The sequence below is a fragment of the Petaurus breviceps genome, unplaced genomic scaffold (assembly GCF_028583685.1).
Source record: "Petaurus breviceps papuanus isolate PSGF00001 unplaced genomic scaffold, PetGlider_PUasm1.0 90535, whole genome shotgun sequence".
Classification (NCBI taxonomy): Eukaryota; Metazoa; Chordata; class Mammalia; order Diprotodontia; family Petauridae; genus Petaurus; species Petaurus breviceps.
Genome location: NW_027187270.1, coordinates 3,105,170 through 3,130,979, shown reverse-complemented (window position 1 = coordinate 3,130,979; position 25,810 = coordinate 3,105,170). Strand labels below are relative to the sequence as shown.

At 43.4% G+C, this 25,810-nt stretch overlaps 1 protein-coding gene across 29 annotated transcripts in view; it reads left to right on the top strand.

Annotated features, from left to right (window-relative positions):
- Positions 1-25,810, top strand: part of LOC138142122 (tigger transposable element-derived protein 1-like) — a 70,841-nt gene that overhangs the window by 33,312 nt on the left and 11,719 nt on the right. For 6 of the 29 annotated variants that reach the window (XM_069063077.1, XM_069063076.1, XM_069063075.1 and 3 more), the window contains 4 exons: positions 9,352-9,522; positions 13,957-14,051; positions 14,513-14,639; positions 17,909-18,010. In XM_069063077.1, coding sequence (XP_068919178.1) covers positions 14,016-14,051; positions 14,513-14,639; positions 17,909-18,010 — 265 coding nt within the window. In that variant the 5' untranslated portion in view covers positions 9,352-9,522; positions 13,957-14,015. The other 23 variants (XR_011163365.1, XM_069063088.1, XR_011163366.1 and 20 more) reach the window with 21 other exon arrangements.

Sequence of the window (25,810 nt, the reverse complement as noted above, 5' to 3'; positions counted from 1 at the left end):
CTCTCTCTCTCTCTCTCTCTCTCTCTCTCTCTCTCTCTCTCTCTCTGCCTCCACGATGCTGCTTCCAAAAAATTCTTCTGCCTCTCTTCCTTTGCTTGTGCCTCTCTAAATCCATGGCACAAGCTCCTCCCAGTTCAGCCCTCTCTTTTCTTTCTTTTTTTTAAAATTTATATCCAAATGCTTTATTAACTTGTGATTTACATCATTCATTTCTGCCACATTTTGAGTTACAAATTTTCTCCCTGTTTTTCCCCTACCCACTGATGGGGTACCTGGGGTCTAAATCAATTTGTAATAACACCAGTCTGTAAAACCAGTCAATTTGTAAAGCCAGTTTGTAAAATCACGTTTCCCTTTCCCAGCCTCAAACTCTGCCCCTTCCCCCTATCCGAACTCTGCCTAGGCAACAACTTGTGACTTCAGTGCATAGATAGTTTAACTTGGAGATGAGATTTGGGCCAGACCTTAGGAGACATGAGGAGATTAAGTTAGGACAAAGGAGTCACAAGTCTCTTTTCAAAAGTGGGTGCTTCCAACTTCCTTTCCCCCAGCCTGCCCTCCCTTCCATCATCCCCCCTCTCATCCCCTTCCCCCCTACTTTCCTGTAGGGTAAGACACTCTATTTAGTGTGTATTTCATTCCCTCCTCAATCCAAATTCAATGAGAATAAGGTTTACCCATTCCCTTTTGCCTTCCTATTCTTCCCCTCCATTGTGACCATTTTCCCTTGCCTCTTCTATGAGATAGTTTACCCCATTCTGTCTCTCCCCATCTCCTCTCATTATATTCCTCTCTCACCTCTTAATTTCACCTTTTAAGTATCATCCCTTCCTGTTAAATTGCTCCTATGCCCTCTATCTATGTATACCTGTAAACATATATACATACATTCACATATGCATTCATATGCCTATATGCCCTCATATATAACATATATATATATCTATATATCTATTTCTATTCCCTTCAACTACTGAGAAAGGTTTCATAAGTTACAATTATTATCTTTCCATGTAGGAATGTAAATAGTTCAACTTTGATAAGTTCCTGATGATTTTTTTTCCCTGTTTACCTTCTCATGCTTCTCTTGCTTCTTGTATCTGAATGTCAAATTTTCTTTTCAACTCTGGTTTTTTCAGCAAGAATGCTTGAAAGTCCTCTATTCCACTGAATGACCATATTTTCCCCTGAAACATGATACTCAGTTTTGCTGGGTAGGTGATTCTTGGTTTTAATCCCAGCTCCTTTGACCTCTGGAATATGACATTCCAAGCCCTTCGATCCCTCAGTGTAGAAGCTGCCAGATCCTGGGTTATCCTGATTGTGTTTCCACAATATTCAAATTGTTTCTTCCTGGCTGCTTGTAATATTCTCTCCTTAATCTGGGAATTCCTGAACCTGGCTATAATATTCCTAGGAGTTTTCTTTTTGGGATCTTTTTCAGGAGGTGATTGGTGGATTCTTTCAACCTCTATTTTGCCCTCTGGTTCTAAAACATCAGGGCAGTTTTCTTTGAGAACTTCCTGGAGGATGATTTCTAGGTTCTTACTTTGATCATGGCTTTCAGGTAGTCCAATAATTTTTAAATTATCTCTCCTGGATCTATTTTCTAGGTCAGTGGTTTTTCCCATGAGATATTTCACATTGCCTTCTATTCTTTCATTTGTTTGGATCTGTCTAACAGCATCTTGATTTCTCATAAAGTCATTAGCTTCCATTTCCTCCAATCTAATTCTAAAGCAATGATTTTCCTCAGTGAGCTTTTGAGATTCTTTTTCCATCTGGCAAATTTGGCTTTTTAAGGCATTCTTCTCCTCATTGCCTTTTTGAGAGCCTCCTTTGCCATTTGAGTCAGTCTGCTTTTTAAGGTATTATTTTCCTCAGTCAGGCTGTTGACTCTCATTTCATAATTTTCTTGCATTGTTCTCATTTCTCTTCCCAATTTTTCCTCCACTTCTGTTATCTGCTTCTTAATGTCCTCTATGGCCTGTAACCAGCTTATATTTTCCTTTGAAGCTTTTGGTGCAGGAGTTCTGACTTCACTGTTTTCTTCCTGTTCCATGCTTTGCTCCTTTGTCCCCAAAATAGGAGTGTAATGTTGGAATCTTCTGTCTGCTTTGTTTCCTTTGCCTGTTCATTTTGCCACTCAATTACTTGACTTTTAGGCTTTTTGCCAGAGTAGGACTCTGCCACCAGACAGGGGAGCTTTCGTCCCAAATGCTGGGGTTTTCTAAGCTGCTGGAGGTATTAGATGGGTGCCCTCTCTGAGGTTTCCACATGCTCTTGTAAGCTGGACACACACCCCAGGACCTTCCCCCTAGACTGCAATCCAGATCCAAGCAGGTTAAAGCAAGAGCGATTATCCCTCAGACTGGTGCTTGGTCCCCCTACACTCTGCAGGCCAGGAGCTGAAGCTGCCACGCAGCACTTGCTGGCTGTGCTGGAGTCTCAGTGGTTTCTTGCCCCGGGAGCAAAAACCTCGCACTCCCACCTACTGGGTCCCAAAGTCCAGACTGCATTGACCTCTCACTTTTTCCATCACATCTATGTGTTGATAAATCTGGAAACGGCCACAGCTGCTGCTCATTTGGAGTCCCTCTGGCAGGCAGCTTGTCAGGCCTGCCCTGGGGCTAAAGGTGAGGGGCTGGGCTCGGCTCCCAGAGCACTTAGCTGCTGTCCTCAGCAGGAGGTTAGCTTCTCTGTGTCATTTTGTGGGTTCTGTAGCTCCAAAGTTTGTTCAAATTCCCCTTTTTACATGGATTGGGGAAGGTGGAAGCTGGAGCAGCGGGGAGGTCCTGCTTCTACTCCGCCATCTTGACTCCCAGCCTTCTCTTTTCAAGTCAACAAGTCCATCCCACAAGTGGGATTCACAAGCTCTGGGTTTTAACCCTCAACTCGAAAATCAAACCAATATGGGGGGATCTTTAAATTCCATTACTATTACAGCAACCAAGAAAGATGTGACTTGCCCAGGGTCACACAGCCAGGATGTGACTTGAACCCAGGGCTTTCAGACTGAGGATAACTCTTTATCCACTATGCCATGCTGTCTCTTACCTGACAAAAGGCAGGAGCTTAATAAATGCTTGTTGACCAATTGTACTTTGGGTCTGGAGCTCAAAAGAGACCTCAGGACTGGAGATAGATATTTGAGAGTTATATCCATATAGTAGTCAAAATTTGGGAGTGGATGGGATTGTCAAAGGAAAAAGAAGAGAGCTGATGAGAAGCCCTAGGGAATATTAAAGGGTCTAGAAAAAGGTCAAGAGTCAGCAAAGACAGAGGGATGATCAGTTGAAGCCAAGGGAGGAAAGAGTATCCAGGAGGTGTCACTGTTCAGTCAGCCCTATTTAGGGTTTTCTGGGAAAAGATCCTGGAGTGGTTTGCCATCTCCTTCTCCAGCTCCTTTTAGAGATAAGGGAACTGAGGCAAACAGGGCCAAGTGACTTGTCCAGGGTTACACAGCTAGAACTGGATTTGAATTCAGGTCCTCCTGAATCCAGGCCTGGCACTCTATGCCCTGCAACGCCACCTAGCTGCCCATTCAGTAGGTGAACAGTATCCAAAACTTCTCAAAGACAGTGGAGTTTGCTTTAAAAAAAAAAAAAGTCTTATGGTCTGGCAATTTGGAGGCCATTTGTGATTGTCAGAAGACTAATTTTAGTAGTGTGGGGGTAGGAGGGAAACTGGTATTAAGGGGGTGAGGAGAGAGTAGGTAATGAGGAATTTGGAGACATTAGGAATAAATAACTTTTCCAAGTTTAGCTGTGAAGGGGAATGAATAGTAGAAATAGTAGATAAGCTGGTTGCTGATCAAGGATCAAGGGTGGGTATTCTTAGGATGGAAGAGACTGAATGTATTTAAAGGCAGGTGGGAAGGAGCCAGTAGTGAGACAATGAAGGTAATGGAGAGAACGGGGATGAATTGTGGGTCAGGGTCCTGGAGGTGTTGGGGAGAATGGGATGGAGGCCAGAGGTGGAGGGATTCAGCCTAGATCCACTGTCTCTTTTGTGAACAGTAGGAAGGAAGGACCATGGAGATGCTGAGGGGCCTCACACTGGATGGCCTCAGAGTCTGTGGCCTCCTTTGTCCTATACTGAACCCTGGGAAATTACAAAACATCCACAAGGGGCGGCTAGGTGGCACAGTGAATAGAGCACTGGCCCTGGAGTCAGGAGGACCTGAGTTCAAATTCTGCCTCAGACACTTGATACACTTACTAGCTGTGTGACTTTGGGCAAGTCACTTAACCCCAATTGCCCTCCAAAAAGCAAAATTAAAAAAAAAAAACCAACATACAAAAATGGGGTTTTTCACTTGTGCTTTAGTGATTTTAAAGATCTGGCCAAGAAACCATTTGATTTAATGTGGCAGTATGTGTAATGGGAATGTAAATTTTAAAGATCTTCCCTGCCCCTAGTCTAAAGTGCACCTGGAGCCTGGGGTGGGAGGCTTGTTTTTTCAGTTGATACTTTTTGATTGGTCAGTGGGTCCAAAAGGTTGTTACATTGTCTGAGCCGTGATGTGAGGCTTTGTTTTGGGGCTCTGTTTTTGTCTTGATAATTCTGTGTGTATACTTTGAAGTTTGGGGTGCTGACCTTTTCCCCCTGAACTAGGTTAAAGATACATATCTGATTGATTAAGCTTGTTAACCCATTTTGAGTTGCTTTCCTCTATCAAAGCAGATCCAAGAACATGTGTTGGCAGCAAACCCTGAGGACGCTTGGGGTGCTTGCTGCTACAGTATGGCATAATGGGTAGAGTCAAGAAGACCTGGCTGGGGGACCCCTTGGGAGTATTCAGCTCTCTGAGTATTGACTCACAGGCAAGGTTCTGTGGTAAAAGTAGTTTCCTCAGTTCCGTATGCCATTGAAATCACAGGTCTACTCCTTATCTTTCCCTATACTTAGAAAACTAGTTAGTATTGAACCCTGTGGTACCAACTTCAGGTGTGTTAACAGAACTTGGAAGGGAAGGGGAGGGATCAGAGACTAAGAGCAGTATGGGGGCTCAGAGGGCATTCCACTGGCTCCAGCTCCATTTAACAGATAAGGAAACTGAAGTCCAAAGAGGCTAAGGGACTTAGCCAGAAGGTGAGCCTGGGTCCTCTGACCCCAGCCTTCTTGGGTGAGGTGGGAGAGTTTACAGGGGAATGGTTGGGCAGGGGTGGTGGGGAGGGCACCAAAAATCTGCTCCCAGCTTGCTCAGTGATTCACTGAATTCCAAGATGGTCCCAGTAGCACATTTCCTTGCTCTTCATCCTGGGAAAAGTGCCTGCCTTCTCTGGGGGCCATCTGGAGCCTGGATTTCTGTGTATTGCTCCAAGCAGGGCATTGCCAAGTATCCCTCTGTTCACCTCCTCACAAGGGTCCCTCTGGGATGGATGCCTTCATCCATCTGACCTGGGTTAGAATCCAGGTTTGGCTATGTGACAAGTGAAATCTGAAATAACTGAGGAAATAAAAGTTCAAGCTTCTGAGCATATCAATTTATTAAGCAAAGCATGCCAATTGTATAACAGATTGGGAACAGGCCTCCTCAGATTGGTTTTGGACCCCGAATATGCAGGAGACAGATTTTTATGCATTAAAAGAAAACACTTAGGAGCGGCTACATGGCACAGTGAATAGAGCACCAGCCAAATCCGGTCTCAGCCACTTAACACACAAAAAACTAGCCAATGTAACCTTGGGCAAGTCAGCCCCAATTGCCCTGCCTTCCCCCTTCCAAAAAGAAAAAAAAAAGAAAACAATTAACTGGATACAAACCAAGATATAACATAACATTAGGTAATCAGATTTCTAATTGGAGGAAGGATTAGGGACTTTCCAAGTTGGGAGGGGGAGAGCAAACAGTTACAATTCCCCAAGTTTTTGTAAATAAAGGAACATGGAAACAATTACTGATTGGTCAGTATGGGGCCAGTTTTCAGATAAGATACATGGCTTGCTTAATATGTATAATTGTGAGAAAACTCCTTGCATTGATCTTTGGAGCTGACCAGTGATCTGGTCAGCATAATGCAGGTCCTTGGTTAAAGGTCTCTAAGTAGCAGGGAGATGTGGTCCAGTTTCACATCTACCCAGGGCTAGGTTCAAACAATGTAATAAGGTTTTCTCCCAAATCCCATAGTTGAATAAAGTTGTTTATTTTTTCTTTTTGGAGGGAGATTGCAGGGCAGTAGGGTTCAAGTGACTTGCCCAAGGTCATAGGCTAGTTTTTGTGTTGTGTCTGGGGTCGGATTTGAACTCAGGTCCTCCTGACTCCAGGGCCGGTGCTCTATTCACTGCGGCACCTAGCCACCCCTACCCCCATTTTAAAGATGAGGAAACTGAGGCTGACAGGTGAATTGACTTGCATAGTTACTTACATAGTTAACATAGTTACACGGCTACTAAGTGTCTGAGGCTGCTTTTGAACTCTGGTCTTCTTGACTTCTGGCTCGGCGCTCTAACCACTGCGCAACAGGTCCTCAACGAGTCCTTAATTATTTTTCTTTGGAAACTTGGAGATATGGAGGCTCTGACTAGCTTTTCTCTCCCCCTCTTCCCTTTCCAGGTTTGGGCCCCCAGGTCCATGCAACACGCCCCTCCCCTCCCCGTTTTTTCCCCTCGCCGCTCCCTCCCTCTGCTCTCCTCCCCTCGGCTTCCCCCGAAAGCTCGGCCCCCGGCCCCCGCCCCCGCCCCCGCCTCCGCCCCCAGCCGGATACCGACGAGGTCGGAGCTCGGCAGTTTCCTAGGGGAGCCCCGGAAGAGTTCGCGCTGCCGTTCTGGCTCGCGCTCGGCTCCGGTCGCGCGCTTCGCTTCCAGCCTCCCCGTCCCCTGCTTCCCAGCTTTGGTGAGTGTGGGCCTGGGCCCGGGGCTCTCCTCGCCCTCCTTCCCACCTCGGGCTCCCAGGGGAAGCTCCCTCTTTGTTCCGGGCCGGGGGCGGGGGTGGGGGGTCCCGAGTCCGCGGCCCGAGGCCCAGGGTGGGGGGAGTCGGCGCCCAGTCCCCAGAGCTTTCACCGGGGGCTTCCTCCCCCCCGACCCCGGCGAGCCGCGCGTGCCGCGAGCGCCTTCGGAGCCCCGGGGCCGTCCATCGGAGCGCGCCCGAAGGTGCTCGCCAGCCATAGGCTCCAAGTCCGAGGTTCTAAAGTTCTCGGGAGTGCCTGGGAGGGACCGACCGAGCCCAAACCCTTACACGCGAGAAACTGGGCTCGGTTCGATCGGCCCGCTTGGGCAAAAGAAAGAAATTGGCGCCAAACCCCAAAAAGAGAAGGGGGGGCGGGGAGAAGTGAAAAGCCTCGTGGTGATTTTGCGTGCGGTGGAGAGATGCGCGTTCCTAGAAAACGAACGCCTTTTCCTCAAGCTCCGGTCCTGTTCTCCAAAGCGTGAAAGCTGGGGAGTGTGGGACAAATCGAGTTACTTGGCCCGAAGTCCAAATGAAAGGTGTGGGCTTGAAGCTCTGCTTTCGTCTTAGATCAGGGAGCCGGAATTTTTAAAAAACTGTTATAATGATTTAGAATTATGCCCAAAGGACTCTGAAGGGGCTGTGCAATACCCCTCCCTACTAGATCAGTATCCTAAAGAGATAAAAACAAAAAAAACCCCAAACCTTTACAGACGAAGGAAAAATATTTCTAGCGACTCTTTTTGTGATGGCAAAGAATTAGAAATTAAGAGGGATGCCCATCAATTGGGGAATAGCTGAACAAGTTGTGGTATAAAATTATGGTGGAATACTATTGTGCTATAAGAAATGACGAACAAAAAAAAAATGAGGAACAGGTTTCAGAAAAACCTGGAAAGACTTACAGGAACTGATGCAAAGTGAAAAGAGCAGAACCAGGAGACCATTGTGCCCAGTAACCCTAATATTGGACAATGATAAACTGTGAATGACTTAGCCATTCTGCAATACAGTGATCCAAGATAATTCTGGAAGTTTTAAGATGAAAATTGCAATCCATCCCCAAAGAAAGAACTAAAAAAAAATCTGACTGCAGATCAAAGCATACTTTTTAAAACTTTATTTTTCTTGTTTTTTTTTGTTGCAAAATGACTAATATATAAATGTTTTGAACTATTTCACATGTATAATTGATCTCTTTTGTTTTTTAATCGAATTTTATGTTTATTTTTAGTTTACATCATCCATTTCCACAAGATTTTGAGTTACAAATTTTCTCCCTGTCTTTCCCCTACCCACCACCCCTAAACAGGGATCTCACTGTATACCCCCTCCCCCAATCTGCTCTCTCCTATGTCCTCCCCCATCCCCCCTCCTACTTTCCAGTAGGGCAAGATGGGTCTCTATGCCCTAGTGCCTGTATATCTTATTTCCCAGTTGCATGTAAAAAGAAATAATAATAATATATATTTTTAAACATTTGATTTTAAAAGTTTGAATTGCAGATTTTTTCCCTTCCTCCCTCCTCACCCCACCTTACTAGGAAGATAAGCAATTCAATATAGGTTGTACATGTGTAGCTATGAAAAACATTTCCATAGTGGATATAGTGTGAAAGACTATTTCCCTCTATCCTATCCTGCCCCCCACTTGTTCTTTTTTTTTTTTTTGCTTTTTGGAGGGCAATTGGGGTTAAGTGACTTGCCCGAGGTCACAGGTCTAATTTTTGTGATAAGTTGTCTGAGGTTGTATTTGAACTTAGGTCCTCCTGATTCCAGGGCTGGTGCTCTATTCACTGCAACACCTAGCCTCTGTCCTCCCCCCAGCTTGTTCTATTCTCTACTTTGACCCTGTCCCTTTTCAAAAGTGGGTGCTTCCAACTTCCCTCCCCCCTAGCCTGCCCTCCCTTCCATCATCCCCCCCTCTCATCCCCTTCCCCCCTACTCTCCTGGAGGGTGAGATACCCTATTTAGTGTGTATTTCACTCCCTCCTCAAGCCAAGTTCAATGGGAATAAGATTGACCCATTCCCTTTTGCCTTCTTATTCTTCCCCTCCATTGTAACCATTTTCCCTTGCGGCTTCTGTATGAGAGTTTACCCCATTCTGTCTCTCCCCATCACCTCTCATTATATTCCTCTCTCACCTCTCAATTTCACCTTTTAATTATCATCCTTCCTATTCAATTGTTCCTGTGCCCTCTGTCTATGTATACCTGTAAACATATATATACACACTCACATGTGTATTCATATGCCCATATACCCTCCTATATAGACACACATATATATGTATGTATATAATTGATCTATTTCTTAGGCAATAAAGGAGGGGCAGGAGGGAAGGAAAAAATTAGGAACTGAAAATTGGAAGAAAAAAAGAATGTTAAAAATGATTGATTTGAAAAAAAAATTTAAATGCAAAGAAAGTTTTAGTAACTGATTTCCTTTGTAATCCTGTCTAGGCTTCACCTGAGTGCCCAGCAGATCCATGACACAGAAAAGGTCAAGGCCCTGCCCTAGACCAAACCAAAAGCCACATGCTTTTAGCTCCCTTTTCAAGGCACTTCTTCAACCAATCAGCAAACATTTACTGCAAAGCCACTTGAAGTAGAGCACTGTATTAGCATCTGAGGGTATGTACATAGCACACAGATTCCTTCTCCAACAAATTTACTGTATAGTTAGAGAGATGAACAGGTTTGAGTAATCATATAAGGCTATGAATGATTATTAGCATAGATGAGTGCTTGAGGTGTTGAGAAGATGGAGAAATTGCTTTGGAGACGCTTTCCCAAAGAAGGTGAGGTTTTTGATGATCCCAGTGAAGAAAAGGAAACATTAATCTAAGCAGAGGCCAGAATGGGAACAAGAAGGACACCAGCTTGGCTGGAGGTGAGAGTTTGTGTGGAAGAAAAGATTGGAGACCTTGGCTGGGGTCAGGAATGCCAGACTAGAGTTACTATACTTAGTGAGGTAATCATTTTTATCCTGCAGTGACATGATAGGCCTCTTCCCCCTCCCTTCCCACTCCCAATCCTCCCTTTTTGAGGTAGACTAAGTAGAATTGTATAGGACTGAGGACCATTAAAGTCTTTTCAGCTGGAAGATTTCGGAGAATTATTCTCAAGTAGAAAGAGTTAGCTGCAACTAGAGGCAGAGGAAAGCTACTTTCCTCCTTCCTGTGAGGATAGCTAAAAGAGGTCTTTTTATTTGGGATTTGAAGTAGCCACTAGCAAGAGAAATCAGACTTCTCCAGAATTGTGACAAAATAAAACCCTGAATTGGGAAGGGATGAGCTCAGGATGCCAGATATAAAATTAATGGAATTTCTGAATAAGACCTGCTCTAAGCTAGACCATGTTGGAGTCTACACCAAGCCCCATATTCATGTAATTTGTCTGCCTGTATATGTATATAGTACATTTTTGTAGCCTGAGTTTCCTTGAACAGCTGACTGAATGTGATATGACTGGACTCAAACTGAACAGATAAGGGGTAAAAAGAGCAGAGGGGAAGATTCTGGAATCTTGGTAGGAGAGACAAGAAGTAACAGCCATGAGAGAGCCTTTTGTCCTTGGAATTTTTTCACGCCAGTCAAACAAAAAAGTTCGACCTATTGTGAATATCATTGGGCTAATTATAAATATCAAAGGGCCTTCAGAATCTTATCCTAGCAACTTGCAGGTATTTTGAACAATCGTAATTGTAGCTAGCATTTATACAGCAGTTTAAGGCTTCCAAAGTACTTTATAATCATAGTCTCACTTGATCCTGACAGCAGCCCTGTTAAGCAGGTGCTGCTTTTTTTTCATCCCCATTTTACAGATGAGGAATAAAGCTTTGAGGTCAGTCTTCCTGACTCTTATGTCCAGCATGAATCTCTGTTCCAGTGAAACAAATCAGTAAGCAAACTGGAACTCTCCTGTCTTTTTTCTTATTTTCAACATAGGTTTTAGTCATAGATTTCATTAAAACAACTGAATGACCTTAGCAAACATTCAATGAAAATAATGCTTAAAATGAATGCTTCATAGAGCAGGCCTGTTTTCAGTGAGCCTTTATCACTATTCTGTCAGGAGCCTAATCCTCTTCATTGAGCCAATTCAGAATTATTCTTTGTCATTTCCCCCTCTTAGAGCATATTAGAGGTAGAAAGCAGCAGAGCCCCCTCACGTTAGAAGAAGGAGATGGGCTTTGGTTCAGTCCTCTATATTTTGCAAATGAGCTTACAAATTCAGGCCCAGTTAAGCTAAATGGCTTGTTCAAGGTTACATGGTCTGTCTGTGGTAGGAGGAGGAGGAGGGAGAAGTATTAGAACTCAGGGCTGCTGCCACCTTTTTACTTTGTGTCAGGAACTTTATTTGGGAATATACATGGACTCCTGAATTTGGCTGACTTTCCTTACATCCCTATAGTGAAAGGATTATCAAATTGGCATCTATGGACCCACAAGGAGTCTGGGAGTAGATTTCAGAGGGTCCTTGAACTTGGATAGGAGGAAAATGGCATCTTTATTTTAATATTAATTTCCTTTGTAATCCTAAGCATTTTATTTATTCTTTTTAAAAATAGTTTATTTTTCAAATAAGTTTTTTTCAATTGATTTTCTTTCACACTAACCTCTTGAGCTTATTTTTTAAAAAGGAAAGAAAAACAAAGCTCTCAGTACTTTGTATTTTTGTTCGTTTCCAAACATCATGTTGACGAGTCCATAGGCCTTCCTAGGCTGCTAAAGGGCTGTGACATACAAAAGGTCAGGAATACCTGCTGAGAGCAGACTTCTCTGACTGACCCTAATTAATCCTTCAATTACTAATTATTGGAGCATCCATCTGGGTGGAAATCAATGTGCCCGAGGCTATGGAAAATAGAGAGACATAACCTGTGTGAATATTTTCATACACATGGGACTTGCTCACAGTGCCCTCCCTTGGGATGTATCCCTAGTAGTAGGGTCGGACACTATGTGGGATTAATTTAATAAATCTTCTTAATTTAGTAAATCTTTAATAAATGAATAAACAAATTTCAAATTATTTTCCAGAAGAGTTGAACCAGTTTATGGATATGTCAGTTTGCCAGTCTTCTCCCTCCAACTAGTTTCAGTGTCCACTGACCAAGTACAAATATTCAGCTGAGTCAACAGGAACAATTATAAATGATTTTCTGTGTCCATGAACTATTCCTTACAATTGTAAGAGAGGAAAAACACTCAAACGGGTTTCTCTGACCTTGAAAAGGACAGCATTTCTAAGGAGACTTTTCAATTAGTGTTTATTTTATAACCAAGTTTGTCTCAATACAGAAGCCTAAAATTATGGTTTCATTGTTTTACAAATTTTTTTCAAAATTTTTCATTCTCAGCTTAGTAACTATTCAAATCATTATATATTTTCTATATAATTATATGTTATGTGATAATATGATGTTATTCTCTAATACATAAACAGATAAGTTTTATATATAATAATATGTATTTGCTTTTATATAATGTTTTTACATAAAACCATGACTTCAAATTATAATTAATTTAAAATGTTTATATTAATTTTCACAAAATAACAACTCAAATACCCTTTTTGTAAAACTTCAGATTAGAGAGACTATTGAGAGGAGGCTATAGGGTATAGGACAAGAGCTGAGGCCCGGGAGCCCTGGGCCCCTGGGGTCTGGGCTTGAGTTCGAATTCTTTCAGGAATCATCTGGGTGACCCTGGCACAGTCACATAAAGCTATATGGATTGCAGATCCCCATCTATGACATGAAGTGCCTTCCACCTCTGCCATTCTATGGTGTGATTGTTCATTTTCATCTATGTTCCCTTTTGCTATCTTCTGCCTAGTTGTCTTTTGCAGGGTTTTGTTGCCTTTAGTTGTAGTTGGTGTATAATCTGATTGTTTCATTTTTGAAAACATTCATAATCCCAGGGAGGACTGATGAGAATACAGAGGACCAGGAAGAAAATCGCTGGAGTTATTGAAGAGTCATTAGGTTTGTTGTTCTTGGTGCCCTTTCAGGCACCCGGAGTTTGGGCATTTGTGTTAAATGATGTCAAACAGTGGGTGGTGAGGAAGGAATATACAGCCGGAGAGGTCTCTGGGTAGTTGCAGGGGTAATCGTCTATGCTGCACCTGTGCTACTCAGAAATGATCATCACCTGATCCCCAGTGCCAAAAGGAAGAGCTTCCATGCTTAGGAACTCCTCTGTGAGTGCTGCCCAAACTCCCGTGCAGCTGCATGAGTAAAGAGTTAGCCCTCCTCTTCCCTGACTGTCACTCCCCCTGCCTTCCGGGCTGTGGCCTGTGGCCAAGGAGCTGTGGAGAGGTGTGGGCATGAGTTTGCCTGAGACCCAGAGCGGGTCCAGGTGGTTTTTAGGCCTGTAGCATGGGTTGGGAAGGGGGGGCAGCACAGTTTGTTGCTTTTGGACCCTCTTTAGCCCGGCCATTCTTAGCGTATGTGGGAGGCACCCTTAGTGAGCCCTTTTTCCTCTTGAACCTACTGGAGAGCTACCAGTGCTGTCCTTTACTTGAGCTGGCCCCTGCTTGAAAGAAGGGATTTGCCAGAAAAGTTGGTGTAGAAAGAACATGTGCTGAGGATTTGGGAGATGTACCTTTTAGTCCTCAGTCTGCCACTGTCACCTTTGCCCTTCCTAGATCACTTTCCTTCCCACAACATTGTGTATTATTATTGCTATTTTAAGGATAAGGACAATGAGCCTGAGATTTTGTCCTTTGCTCATGGCCCAGAATTTTTTCCCATACCATACCATGTACCAGTTTGTCCGTCTTGGGCCTCAGTTTCCTCATCTGTAAACTGGGAGGATCAGACTACAGTTCCATGTGGTTCCCTTATAGTTTACAGCTATCATCCAAAGGAACTTGAATCCTTTAAAAGTTTTTTTTTTTTTAGAATTTAAAACTCATTTAAAGCAAACGTTCAGTTTTAAAACTACGAATTTAGTGTGGTTTTGTCACTGGAAGCAGTGGGGATTTCAGGTCTTTGTAGTGAGGGAGCCCAAGGCCAAGGTTGATCTCCATCATGGCTCTTTTCATTTTCACCTTCCTTAGCTCCATCTACTCTGTAGGTTCTTATCCTTCTCCACAAGGGGCACACAGGAGACCCGGTGATGATGGCAGCTGCTCTCCTGACAGCCAGGCCTCAGGTGAGCTCTGGGTCCCTCCATCCTTCCCAAGATTCCATTGCTGCTAGCTGAGTGTTGGCTTGGCTCCTTCTGCCAGCATCTTTCCCCAGCACTGTGCCATCCAGGGGCTTGAGCCCCAGCTTCCTCCCCTAGGAGCCTGGGCTCTTCCTCCTGGGTGATGGACATGGGCTGGTATTCTTCCCATTTCAGAGGTGGGGAAAGTGAATTGTGGAAAGGTTGTGATTTGACTGCAGTATCTTGATCTGTTAGTGGGAGGACCAGGAATGGAACCCAGGCTCTCCTGATTGCTAATCGGCTGCTCTTTCTCCTGTGCCATGCTCTGTGTGCCTCCTTCCCTCCACTCTAACATCCACTTCTGCATATACTATGAGCTGCTGAATCTCCCCCTTGCTGCCAGTGCACCTCATCCTGGAGCAGACTTCTGAGATTGTCTCTGGGGCAGCAGGAACCTGTTCTTTTAGGAGTTGGTGACTTTTGAGGATGTGGCTGTGTATCTCTCAAAGGAGGAATGGGGGCTTCTGGACCCTGCTCAGAGGAGGCTCTACAGGGACGTGATGCTGGAGAATTATGGGAATGTGGCCTCATTGGGTAAGAGCCCCCACACACTGACCCACCTTCAACTTCCATCCCAGCCTTGCAGTTGGATGTAGAAGAATCTCTTTCTTGATTTCCTCATTTGTTAATTACTGCAAACATGACAATGTTCCTTAAAATGCTATGTAATTGTGAATTATTATGATGACAAAAATACTCTTAAGTATAGGATTTTGATTTTTGTGTCTGGCCTGGGACATAATGAGACTTTTTTTAGGCCAGTGTGATTAGTAATTGCTCTCTCTGTGTGGACCTCCCTAAAGTTCCACATATTCTCCAGTATCCTTCCCCTTCTTTTTAAAAGTTTTTGTACCAATAAAGGGAAAAATGTAGCATGAGCAAAAATTAATAAGCAATTGTAAATTCAATCTCAGTTCTACCTAATTGACTTCTCCTGAGTTTAACAGGGTCCTGGTTTGTGCTTTGTTGTTTGTATGAGGAATGCTGCATACAGTTTCTATGATCCCATAAGAAGTAAGACATCAGGGAGCTTGTCCAAGGAAGGACAACATCAGTGGCCTTTTTTTCATCCTTGTCCCCAATATCTCTGTGGCATCTGATGCTGTTGGCCACTCTCTTCTTGAAATGAACTATTCCCTGGATTGATTCTCTTACTTCGCTGATCATTCTTTTTCTGTCTCTACTCATTCCTTTTTCCATCCCTAAATTTAGATAGCCCTGAATATTCTGTCCTCAGCCTTCCCTCATTCTCTCTCCTTTCTCTGCCTTGGCGATCTTCTCTACTCCTATTGCTGGCCCTGTAGATCTCTGCTTCATTTCTATCCTATTTCCAGCTGCCATGTAGACATTTTCATCTGGGGATCCAGTTGTTGTTCATCTATAATTCCACATTTCAAACAACCCATTATTTTTCTCCCTCAGACCATCTCTTTCTGACCCTATTTGTGTCTCTCTTCTTTCCCTAGGTTCCCCCCTTCCCCAAATCTAGTCATTCACCAAGTCTTTCCCACCTGTTCCTTTCCTAACTGACCTTCCTGCTTTTGATTGACTTCCCCTTACCAGTTTATTCTTTCTTCCTACAAGCTATGTGCATCATGTTGTTCCTATGCTCAAAAACCTTTGGTGGCTCCCCACTTCTTACAGGTTAAAGTCAAAAGTCAGCATGAGGGCAGGGGCAGGGGGAGGAAGAGAAGGGGATAGGGCAGCTTCCCAGTTTGACCCTCCTCTTACCTTGTTGCCATTTGTAGCAGCAAGCACCCCAAGCTCCTCAGGGTTTGCTGCCAGCACAGGTTCTTGGATCTGCTTTGACAAAGGAAAGCAACTCAAAATGGGTTAACAAGCTTATTTTAGTCAGTCAGACATATATCGTTTACCTAGTTCAGGGGAAAAAGGTCAGCACCCCGAACTTCAAAGTATACAGGCAGAATTATCAAGACAGAAACAGATCAAGTAGACAGATTTCCAAACTGTCCAACCATTACATCCATACCCAGTCAACATCTGGGTTTTTCAAAGCCGGGGGGGCTCTGGACAATGGCTTCCCAGAATCCAGATCAAATCACAGAACACTTCTCAAAGTGAGCCCCCAAAACAAAGCCTCACATCAGGGCTTATATAGCCTTCTCCTGGCTCAGAGAATGTAACAACCTTATTGACCCACTGGCCACCCACCCCAGGCTTCAGGTGCACTTTAGCCTAGGGGCAGGGAAGATCTTCCAAATTTTCATTCCCATTACACCATTCCACAGATCCCCCAAGGAGGCCAAACAGGACCACTTGCCATCCTCCCAAATCCTGGGGCATGCTTTCCTGTCTCCATTTCTTTGCTTCGGCCATTCCCATTCTCATACCCACCTCTGACTGTCTACGTCCCATTGAGCCTTTAAGGTCCTGATGATTCCAGCCAGAAGTTTTCTCCCTCTTCTGAATTCCTGCAGCATCTTTTGTCTCTATCACTCCTCTGACAATGCATGATGCCACCTTGTATTCTGGTTATTTGTAAATACATTTAAATTCCAATATTAGACTCAGAAGTAGCTAAGACGGAGGGCCTGTGTTGTCTCTGCTAGCACAGTGCTTTGAATGTGGTAGGGATTCAGATGGCATTGGATGAAGTTGTATCAGTTAAGTCTTCAAACACTTAAAGGCAAGAGAAGATCTTTGCATGGTTTTACAGTCACAAGGAGCTCAGACACAGTGAGTATGGCTTCCTTTACCAGACCTACATTTCATGGTTGGCAAGTCATGTTGGAAGAAACAAAACAGTGTTTTTTTTGGTTTTTGGTTTTTTTTGGAGGAGGGAGGACAGGGAAATTGGGGTTAAGTGATTTGCCCAAGGTCACATGCTAGTAAGTGTTAAGTGTCTGAGTCTGGATTTGAACTCAGGTCTTCCTGACTCCAGGGACGGTGCGCTATTCACTGTGCCACCTAGCTGTCCCAGAAAAGTGTTTCTTTACTTGTATGTAGGAAAATACCATTATAACAAGTCTGATTACACCAATGCAAAAGTAATATGGGGATTTTCACTTCATTAAATTGTGACTTATTGGGTTTCTCCTGAATCAAAGAATTTCAAACTTTAAGGAAGCCAGATTTTAAAACCTTTGCTCATATTTGCTTCTCTGTAGTTTGTTGAGATGGGCATAATGGCGTCTTTTGAACATAAGCCATTTCTTTGTCTTGATGGATCCTTTTCACTGGCCTTTTTGGGACCTCTTGTGCCTTGCCTCTGAGGTCATTGAAGCCACTCAGGTTTAAGTTCAGAGAGCAGAGATTTTTCAGTCTCTGTTCCTTGGTGTTGATTTGTCTGTTCTGTACACAGATAGGAATAGGCAGCTTCCTGGAGCTTGGCCTTCAGCTGTGCCTTTACCATCTTTGGGAAAGCCATGGCTTCCCAGGGTCCAGGAACAGAGATAATCTAGTCCTCAGGCATTTCCTTTCTTTCTACCAAGGGGAGGTTGAGTCTGAGTTTGACAGAACAAATCCTTTTATGAAGGGGATTTGTTCTGTGAAGTTTGGATTCAGTCAGAGGGCTGTACTTGAAAGCCTAGAGGGCCATGTGTGACCTCAAGGCTGCAAGTTCCCCACCCCAGTCTATCCCAAGCTCATGCTGCATCATCCTGCCTTTCTACTCAGGATATACATATGAAAGAACATATGATTCAAAGAGATCTGTCTCTGTGCAAATGTACCATCTATGGAATTTTCCTTTCCCTTCACCATTACCTGAACACAGTGACTGATTTCAGAATCCTCTTTCCTAAGCCACTGGAGCTATAACCACCTTCTTTTCTCATGAGCAGGAGTTCCAGTTTCCAAACCTGACTTGATATCACAACTGGAACAAACGGATCTGCCATTGGTCCTACATCTGCCCCAGACTGAGATCGAAGACCTTCTTGATGGTGAGTGAGGCAAAAGGAGTCAGAAATATGGGGGTCGAGAGCAGCGTTAGCCCTGCTGTAGAGCAAGAAGAGGACAGGGTTTGTTTGTTTCTATATTGGATAGGAAGATTCCTCAGTATCAGAAGAAGGAATGTGGGAGCCAGCATGAATGAGAACTTCCCCATTACCCTCTCCTTAGACTGCTCTGTTCCCTCAGTCCCACTGGTTGCTTCCCCATACTACCTGCCCCTGCTGAGCCCTCTTGTCTTTTTACTTTTATCCACTATTATTCCCATATTACACTGTTTGTGCCTGGAGAGGCAGCAGAGCACAATGGACAGGGATCTGTCCTTAGAGGCGAAAAGGTTTGGGTTCAGATTTCTGCCTCAAATGCTTCATAGCCATCTGACCCTGGACAAATCACTGAACCTCCCTCCCTGAGCCTAATTGCCTCATCTGTAAAATAGGAATAAAACTAGTGCCTGTCTCCTGGGGGTTGTTTGAGAATCAACTGAGCTGAGGTATGTAAAGGGATGGGGACTGGACCTGGGCTTCCACTCGTGTAGAGAACGTGTGGTGAGGACCTCGGGCCTGGGAATATGGGTGCTTGCTCTGAAGCTTCGAGTCATGGGGACTGGCTCAGGGTCACAACCAGTATGTGCCAGAGGTAGAACTCCGGTCTTCCTGGCTCTGAGGCTACTGTCACACTTTCTCTCAGTGTATATAAAGCATAGCATTTGGCAAAGCTTCAGATGTTACAGAAATGTAAACTAAATTGATTAATGCTCTTCTGGAAATGACTCCTTTGTCATTTAACTTGTAAGAAAACCAATACAGAATTCTTTTATTTTATTCTGTTGAGTTTCTTTTGATTTAAAACAAGAATGAATTGAAAATGCTCACTCATACAGATAATGTGGTGATAAAAGGTAGAATTTTATAAGTTCTCTTGCTGATAGAGAATTTTTTTAAATTTTGTGGGGCGGCTATGTGGGACAGCAAACAGAGTGCTGGTTCTGGAGCCAGGAGGACCCAAGCCCAAAACCAGCCCCAGACACCCAACACCCACCAGCTGTGTGACCCTGGGCAAGCCACCAAACCCCAATTGCCCTGCCTTCTCCCCCGTTCCGGAAAGCAAAAAAAAAAATTGCTACTTAACCATCTGATGAAAATGAATAGCTAGTTAGGTTATAAAAGATTTTTTTCACTGACTAATGACAAGCATTGCCTAAAGTCCATTTCCATATGTTACTTTGTCTATAACAATTTTGATACCTAAACTAATCATTGTAAGGATATACCGTGTTTCCCCGATAATAAGACCTATCCCGAAAATAAGCCCTCCCCTTACTGTGTAAGATTCCTCTAAAATAAGCCTTCCCCCGAAAATAAGCCCTATTGAGATTGCTACTGTAGTGAAGGTGATCCCCTGTGCTACATGCTACATTATGGTACCCTCTGTATGCACCGAACCTCCCCCTCCTGGGTGAAACACACGCGCGCTCCGAGCTGCATCCAATCAGAGCTGCAGCAGTGAGCGCGTCATCCTGTTCTTCCCCAATGATTTGCTTGCTGGCGCCATCGAGAGCAGTGCCGCGGAGGACAGCTGAGGCAGGACAACATAAGCCCTCCCCTGAAAATAAGCCCTCTGGTGTTTTTCCAAAGAAATTAATAAGACAGTGTCTTATTATCGGGGAAACACGGTAATATCTTCTAATGTTACTTTTTTATTTTGTCTTCTACTACTGGCTACAGTCTCACAGAAACTCTGCTGAATGACTGACCAGTGTTACTAGTCAGATAGAAGAATAGCAACAGAAATGGAAGATTTTTAAATTATAAAATAATGGTTTTTTTAAGAGAAGGGGGATTTATTGAATGCCTTGAAGGATTATTACTCAATTTTATAACACCTTCATTCCATAATGAAATTGCCGAGAACTTCAGATGAACTCTTCTATCCCATTAATGATAAAGAACAATCCAAGTAATTTCCAACCAAATTGAAGTTATCATGTCTCATGATTGGAACCATCACTTGATTCTAAGTAGATTAAAAAGTTATGAGTCCCCAAATGTGAAAGGTCAGTTCGTCTAGAAGATGAAAATACTCCTTTCTTAAGAACGGTACAAACTTGCAATTCTGATTACCATTAGTTCAAAGTTCTCAGTCCTTGGAGTGACCTACACCTTTTCCTCTAGGCTGGTTTTTTTTTTTTTTTGGCTTTTTGGAGGGCAGTTGGGGTTAAGTGACTTGCCCAAGGTCACACGGCTAGGTTTTGTGTTAAGTGTCTGAGGCTGGATTTGAACTCAGGTCCTCCTGACACCAGGGCGGGTGCTCTACTCACTGCGCCACCTAGCTGCCCCGTAGGCTTATTTTTTTTTTAATTAAATTTTATGTTTATTTTTAGTTTACATCATTCATTTCCACAAAATTTTGAGTTACAAATTTTCTCCCCATTTTCCCCCTACCCACCACCCGAAAACAGTAATCCCACTGAATATCCCCTCCCCCAATCTGCTCTCTCCTATATCTTCCCCTATTCCCCTCCGACTTTCCAGTAGGGCAAGATGAATTACTATGCCCCAGTGCCTGTATATCTTATTTCCCAGTTGCATGTAAAGTAATAATAAGAATTATATATAGGGGTGGCCAGGTAGCACAATGAGTAAGAGCTCTGGCTCCAGTGTCAGGATGACCTGGGATCGAATCCAGGCTCTGATACTTAGCACCACACCCAGAAATAACTGGCTGAGTAACCTTGAGCAAGTTATTTAACCCCGATTGCTTAAAAAAAAAAAAGAATTTATATATATATACATATATATATATATATATACATATATATATACACACACACACATATATATATATATATATTTTAAACATTTGATTTTAAAACTTTGAATTCCAGATTCATTCCCTTCCTCCCTTGTCACCTACCCTTACTGGGAAGATAAGCAATTCAGTATAGGTTGTACATATATAGCTAATGCAAAACATTACCATAGTAGATATATTGTAAAAGACTAACTATATTTCCCTCCCTCCTATCCCACCACCCACTTGTTCTGTTATCTACTTTGATCCAGTTCCTTTTCAAAAGTGGGTGCTTCCAACTTCCCTCCCCCCCAGCCTGCCCTCCCTTCTATCATCCCCCCCCCCCCCCCCCCTGGAGGGTGAGATACCCTCTTTAGTGTGTATGTCATTCCCTCCCCAAGCCAAATTCAATGAGAATAAGGTTCACCCATTTCCTTTTGCCTTCCTGTTTTTCCCCTCCATTGTAACAGTTTTCCCTTGCTTCTGTATGAGATAGTTTACCCCATTCTGTCTCTCCCCATCTCCTCTCATTATATTCTTCTCTCACCTCTCAATTACACCTTTTAAGTATCATCCCTTCCCATTAAATTGGTCCTGTGCCCTCTATCTATGTATACCTATACACATATATACACACACAAATAGTTATTCATACGCCCATACACCCTCCAATGTAGACATATATATGTACATTTCCATTCCCTTCAACTATTCTCATACTGAGAAAAGTTTCATAAGTTACAATTTTCATCTTTCTATGTAGGCATGTAAATAGTTCAACTTTGATAAGTTCCTTATGATTTCTTTTCCCTGTTTACCTTCTCATGCTTCTCTTGCTTCTTGTATCTGAATGTCAGATTTTCTATTCAACTCTGATTTTTTTCATCATGAATACTTGAAAGTCCTCTATTCCATTGAATAACCATATTTTCCCCTGAAACATGATACTCAGTTTTGCAGGATAGGTGATTCTTGGTTTTAATCCCAGCTCCTTTGCCCTCCGGAATATCATATTCCAAGCCCTTTGATCCCTCAGTGTAGAAGCTGCCAGATCCTGGGTTATCCTGATTGTGTTTCCATAATATTCAAATTGTTTCTTCCTGGATACTTGTAATATTTTCTCCTTGATCTGGGAATTCCAGAACCTGGCTATAATATTCCTAGGAGTTTTCTTTCTGGGATCTTTTTCAGGAGGCGATTGGTGGATTTTTTCAACCTCTATTTTGCCCTCTGGTTCTAAAACATCAGGGCACTTTTCCTTGAGAATTTCTTGAAGGATGATTTCTAGGTTCTTTTTTTGATCATGGCTTTTAGTTAATCCTGGATCTATTTTCCAGGTCAGTGGTTTTTCCCATGAGATATTTCACATTGCCTTCTATTTTTTCATTTGTTTGGATCTGTTTAATAGTATCTTGATTTCTCATAAAGTCATTAGCTTCCATTTGCTCCAATCTAATTCTGAAGGAATGATTCTTTTCAGTGAGCTTTTGAGCTTCTTTTTCCATCTGGCAAATTCATCTTTTTAAGGCATTCTCCTCATTGCCTTTTTGAGCCTCTTTTGCCATTTGAGTTAATCTATTTTTTTTTTTTTTGCCTTTTGGAGGGCAGTTGGGGTTAAGTAACTTGCCCAAGGTTACACAGCTAGTTTTTTGTGTGTGTGTGTGTGTGGGTGTTAAGTGTCTGAGGCCGAAACCGAACTCGGGTCCTCCTGACTCTGGGGCCAGTGCTTTACTCACTGTGCTACCTAGCCGCCCCGGTAATTGGTTTTTTTCTTTTTGGAGGGCATTTGGGGTTAAGTGACATGCCCAAGGTCACATGGCTAATTTTTGTGTTAAGTGTCTGAGGCTGGATTTGAACTCAGGTCCTCCTGGCTCCAGGGCCGGTGCTCTATTCACTGTGCCACCTAGCTGCCCCAGAGTTAGTCTATTTTTTAAGGTATTATTTTCTTCAGTCAGGTTGTTGACTCTCATTTTATAATTTTCTTGCATCATTCTCATTTCTCTTCCCAATTTTTCCTCCACTTCTCTTACTTGGTTTTCAAAATCCTTCTTAAGCTCCTCTGACATGTAAACAGTTCATATTTTTCTTGGAAGCTTTTGGCACAGGAGTTCTGACTTTGCTGTTTTCCTCCTGTTCTGTGCTTTGTTCCATTTTGTCCCCAAAATAGGAGTGTAAAGTCAGATTGCTGTGCTTGCTTCGATTCCTTTGCTTGCTCATGTTTCCACTCAGTTACTTGGCTTTTGAGCTTTTTGCCACAGTAGTACTTTGCTACCAGAGAGGGGAGCTTTGTCCGAAATTGCTGGGGTTTTCTCAGCTGCTGGAGCTATTAGTTGGGTGCCCTATCTGAAGCCTCCACAAGCTCTGGCTCACTGATCACGAACCCCAGGACCTCCACCCTAGACAGCAATCCAGATCCAAGCAGGTTAAAGCAAGAGCGAATACCCCACAGACTGGTTGCTTGGTCCTCCTACAATCTGCACACATGGAGCTCTGAAGCAGCCATGGCTGCACGGCCACCACGCCTCAGCCTCCATGGGGCAAAGGACTGGACCACACTCTGAGACTCCCAGTTCCCAAAGTCCATATTGCACTGACCTCTCACTTTGTCCTTAGCATCTGTGTGTTGATAATTCTGGAAACCGTCACAGCTGCTAGTGATCTGAAGTCCCTCCAGCCAGTGGCTGGTTGTTGCTGCCCTGGGGCTAAAACCTCCGGGTTGGCTCCCAGAGCGCTGTTCTGGCCCCTTCCTGCCGGCCTGCTGGACTGTCCTCAGCAGGAGGTTAGCTTCTCTCTGTCATTTTGTGGGTTCTGTAGCTCCAAAGTTTGTTTAGTCATTTTTCACATCAATTGGAGGAGGTGGAAGCAGGAGCCACATGGAGGTCCTGTTTCTACTTAGCCATCTTGTTTCCCTTCAGAATTCTTTAAGTCATATGGAACAGTGTTAGTGTATGGCCTCTGGCTTAGCAAAACTCGTACCAACTTTGTTCACTTCCTGAAGCTTTGCTAGTTTAGATCTAATCCTAGACCTGGAGCTGGGGGATCACTAGTATCAAGTGCTTTCATTTTTCAGAATAAGAAACTGAGGCCCAGAGAAGTTAAATAAGCAGCTGGATAGAGCACTAGGCCTGGAGGCAGGAAGTCCTGAGTTCAGATCCAGCTTCAGACTGGCTGTTTGATCCTGGGCAAGTTGCTTAACCCTCCTCAACTGTAAAGTGGGGCTAATAACAACACCTACCTCTCTCAGAGTTGTGAGAATCATATGCCTAGCACTAAAGTAGGTGCTATAGAAATGCCTCTTCCCCTCCTCTTAAGTAACCTCTCTCAGGTTTCCCACTGCACATGGATAGCAATGGCAGAGCCAAAACTCTTAGCTACACAGCTTCTCTCACTTCAAATCCAGTCTTCTTTCCACTGTATCCTTCCATACAATAGAAATGGGCTGCAGGTTGATGGATAAGTGGGTTGGATACCACTGTGAAACCTGTGCTTGGAGAGGCTTGGGGTAAACTTCTAGTCTTAGCCAAGTTCTAAGTCTGTTGGGAGATGCCTTTAGAAGGAAGCAGCTTTACTTCTCAGGTACTGATCCCTTAGGGACAGGCTCTTGTCAGGGAGAGAGAGGAAGCTAGCCACACCTTGAGCAAAAGAGGCAGAATGAAGCCTTAGAGGCTGGTCCTCGGGGAATCTTGAGAATTCATTAGGGGGATTTCTTTTAGTTGGGGGAGCTTGTGCAATTGGATTAACAGGGAGGGGCATTCCATTAGTGAGAAGAAGTGTTAAAATACATACATACATATGTGTGTGTATATTTGTTTATTTTCTGGCATGGGACTAAAGAGCCTAATACAAATTTCCCCTTCTGAAGCTTGGGGTTGGGTACACATCTTAAAATGTGTTTTTGGGCCTGTGAATGTTATCTTCCCCCTTTATTACTTACAGGATATTTGAAAATATTCTCTGGAAAAAAGAAACACTAGGGTTTGGGCAACTAGCCAGTGGCACATTGCTAGAGATTGAATTCTCTTCCAAGGCATTAGGTAAGAGATGGAAAAAATTTGGACTGACTTGGTTTAGTAGCTAGGGTACTAGCCTGGGAATCAGGAAGGCTTAGGTTTATCTTATAAATCTGAATTTCAGTGGGTAGATAGGTGAAACAGAGGTCTAGAGTCAGGGAGGTCTGATTTCAAATGTGGCCTCACACACTCACTAACTGTGTGACCCTGGGCAAGTCACTGAACCTTGCTCTGTCTCAGTTTCCTCAACTGTAAAATGGAAATATTAATAACAGCTCCACCCCACCCCAGGGTGTTATGAGGATCACATGAGATAAAAATTGTAAAGCATTTTAACACAGTGTCTGGAACATAGTAGGTGCTGTATGAATGCTATCATTATTATTATATTTTGCCTAGCTATATGATCCTAGGAAAGTCGCATACCCTCTTTGCCTCACTTTCCTCACTTACAAAATGAGTGGGTTGGACTTGATAGCCTCTGAAATCTTGAAAAACTTGTTTCTTGCCTAGAAAACTTTAAGGGTTGGCCCACCATGGCAATGAATCATGAGGATAATGACCAAATTTGAGGCTTTTTTACCACCACCTCCCCCCCCTTTTTATTTTGCTTTTTTGAGGGGGGAAGGCAGGGTAAATGGGGTAGTGACTTGCCCAAGGTCACAAGGCTATTAAGTGTTAAGGGTCTGAGGCCAGATTTGAACTCAGGTCCTCCTGACTCCAGGGCCACCTAGTTGTTCCTACCCTTTTATTCGAAACAGATATATTTCCTCCCTTGGTTTCCCAGAAAACTTTTGTTTCTCTGATCTTTTTATGTACTTGTCTGTTTCCTTTGCTGTCTCTTTCTGCCCTCCCCAAATCTTTCACATGCTTATTCTCTGATTTTCACACCTAGCGCTCTCTTTTCAACAGTGGCTCCTTTGGTACACTCATTTATTCCATCCCTTCAGCTTTGGCTTTTTTTTTTCTTTTTTTTTTTTTTTTTTTTTT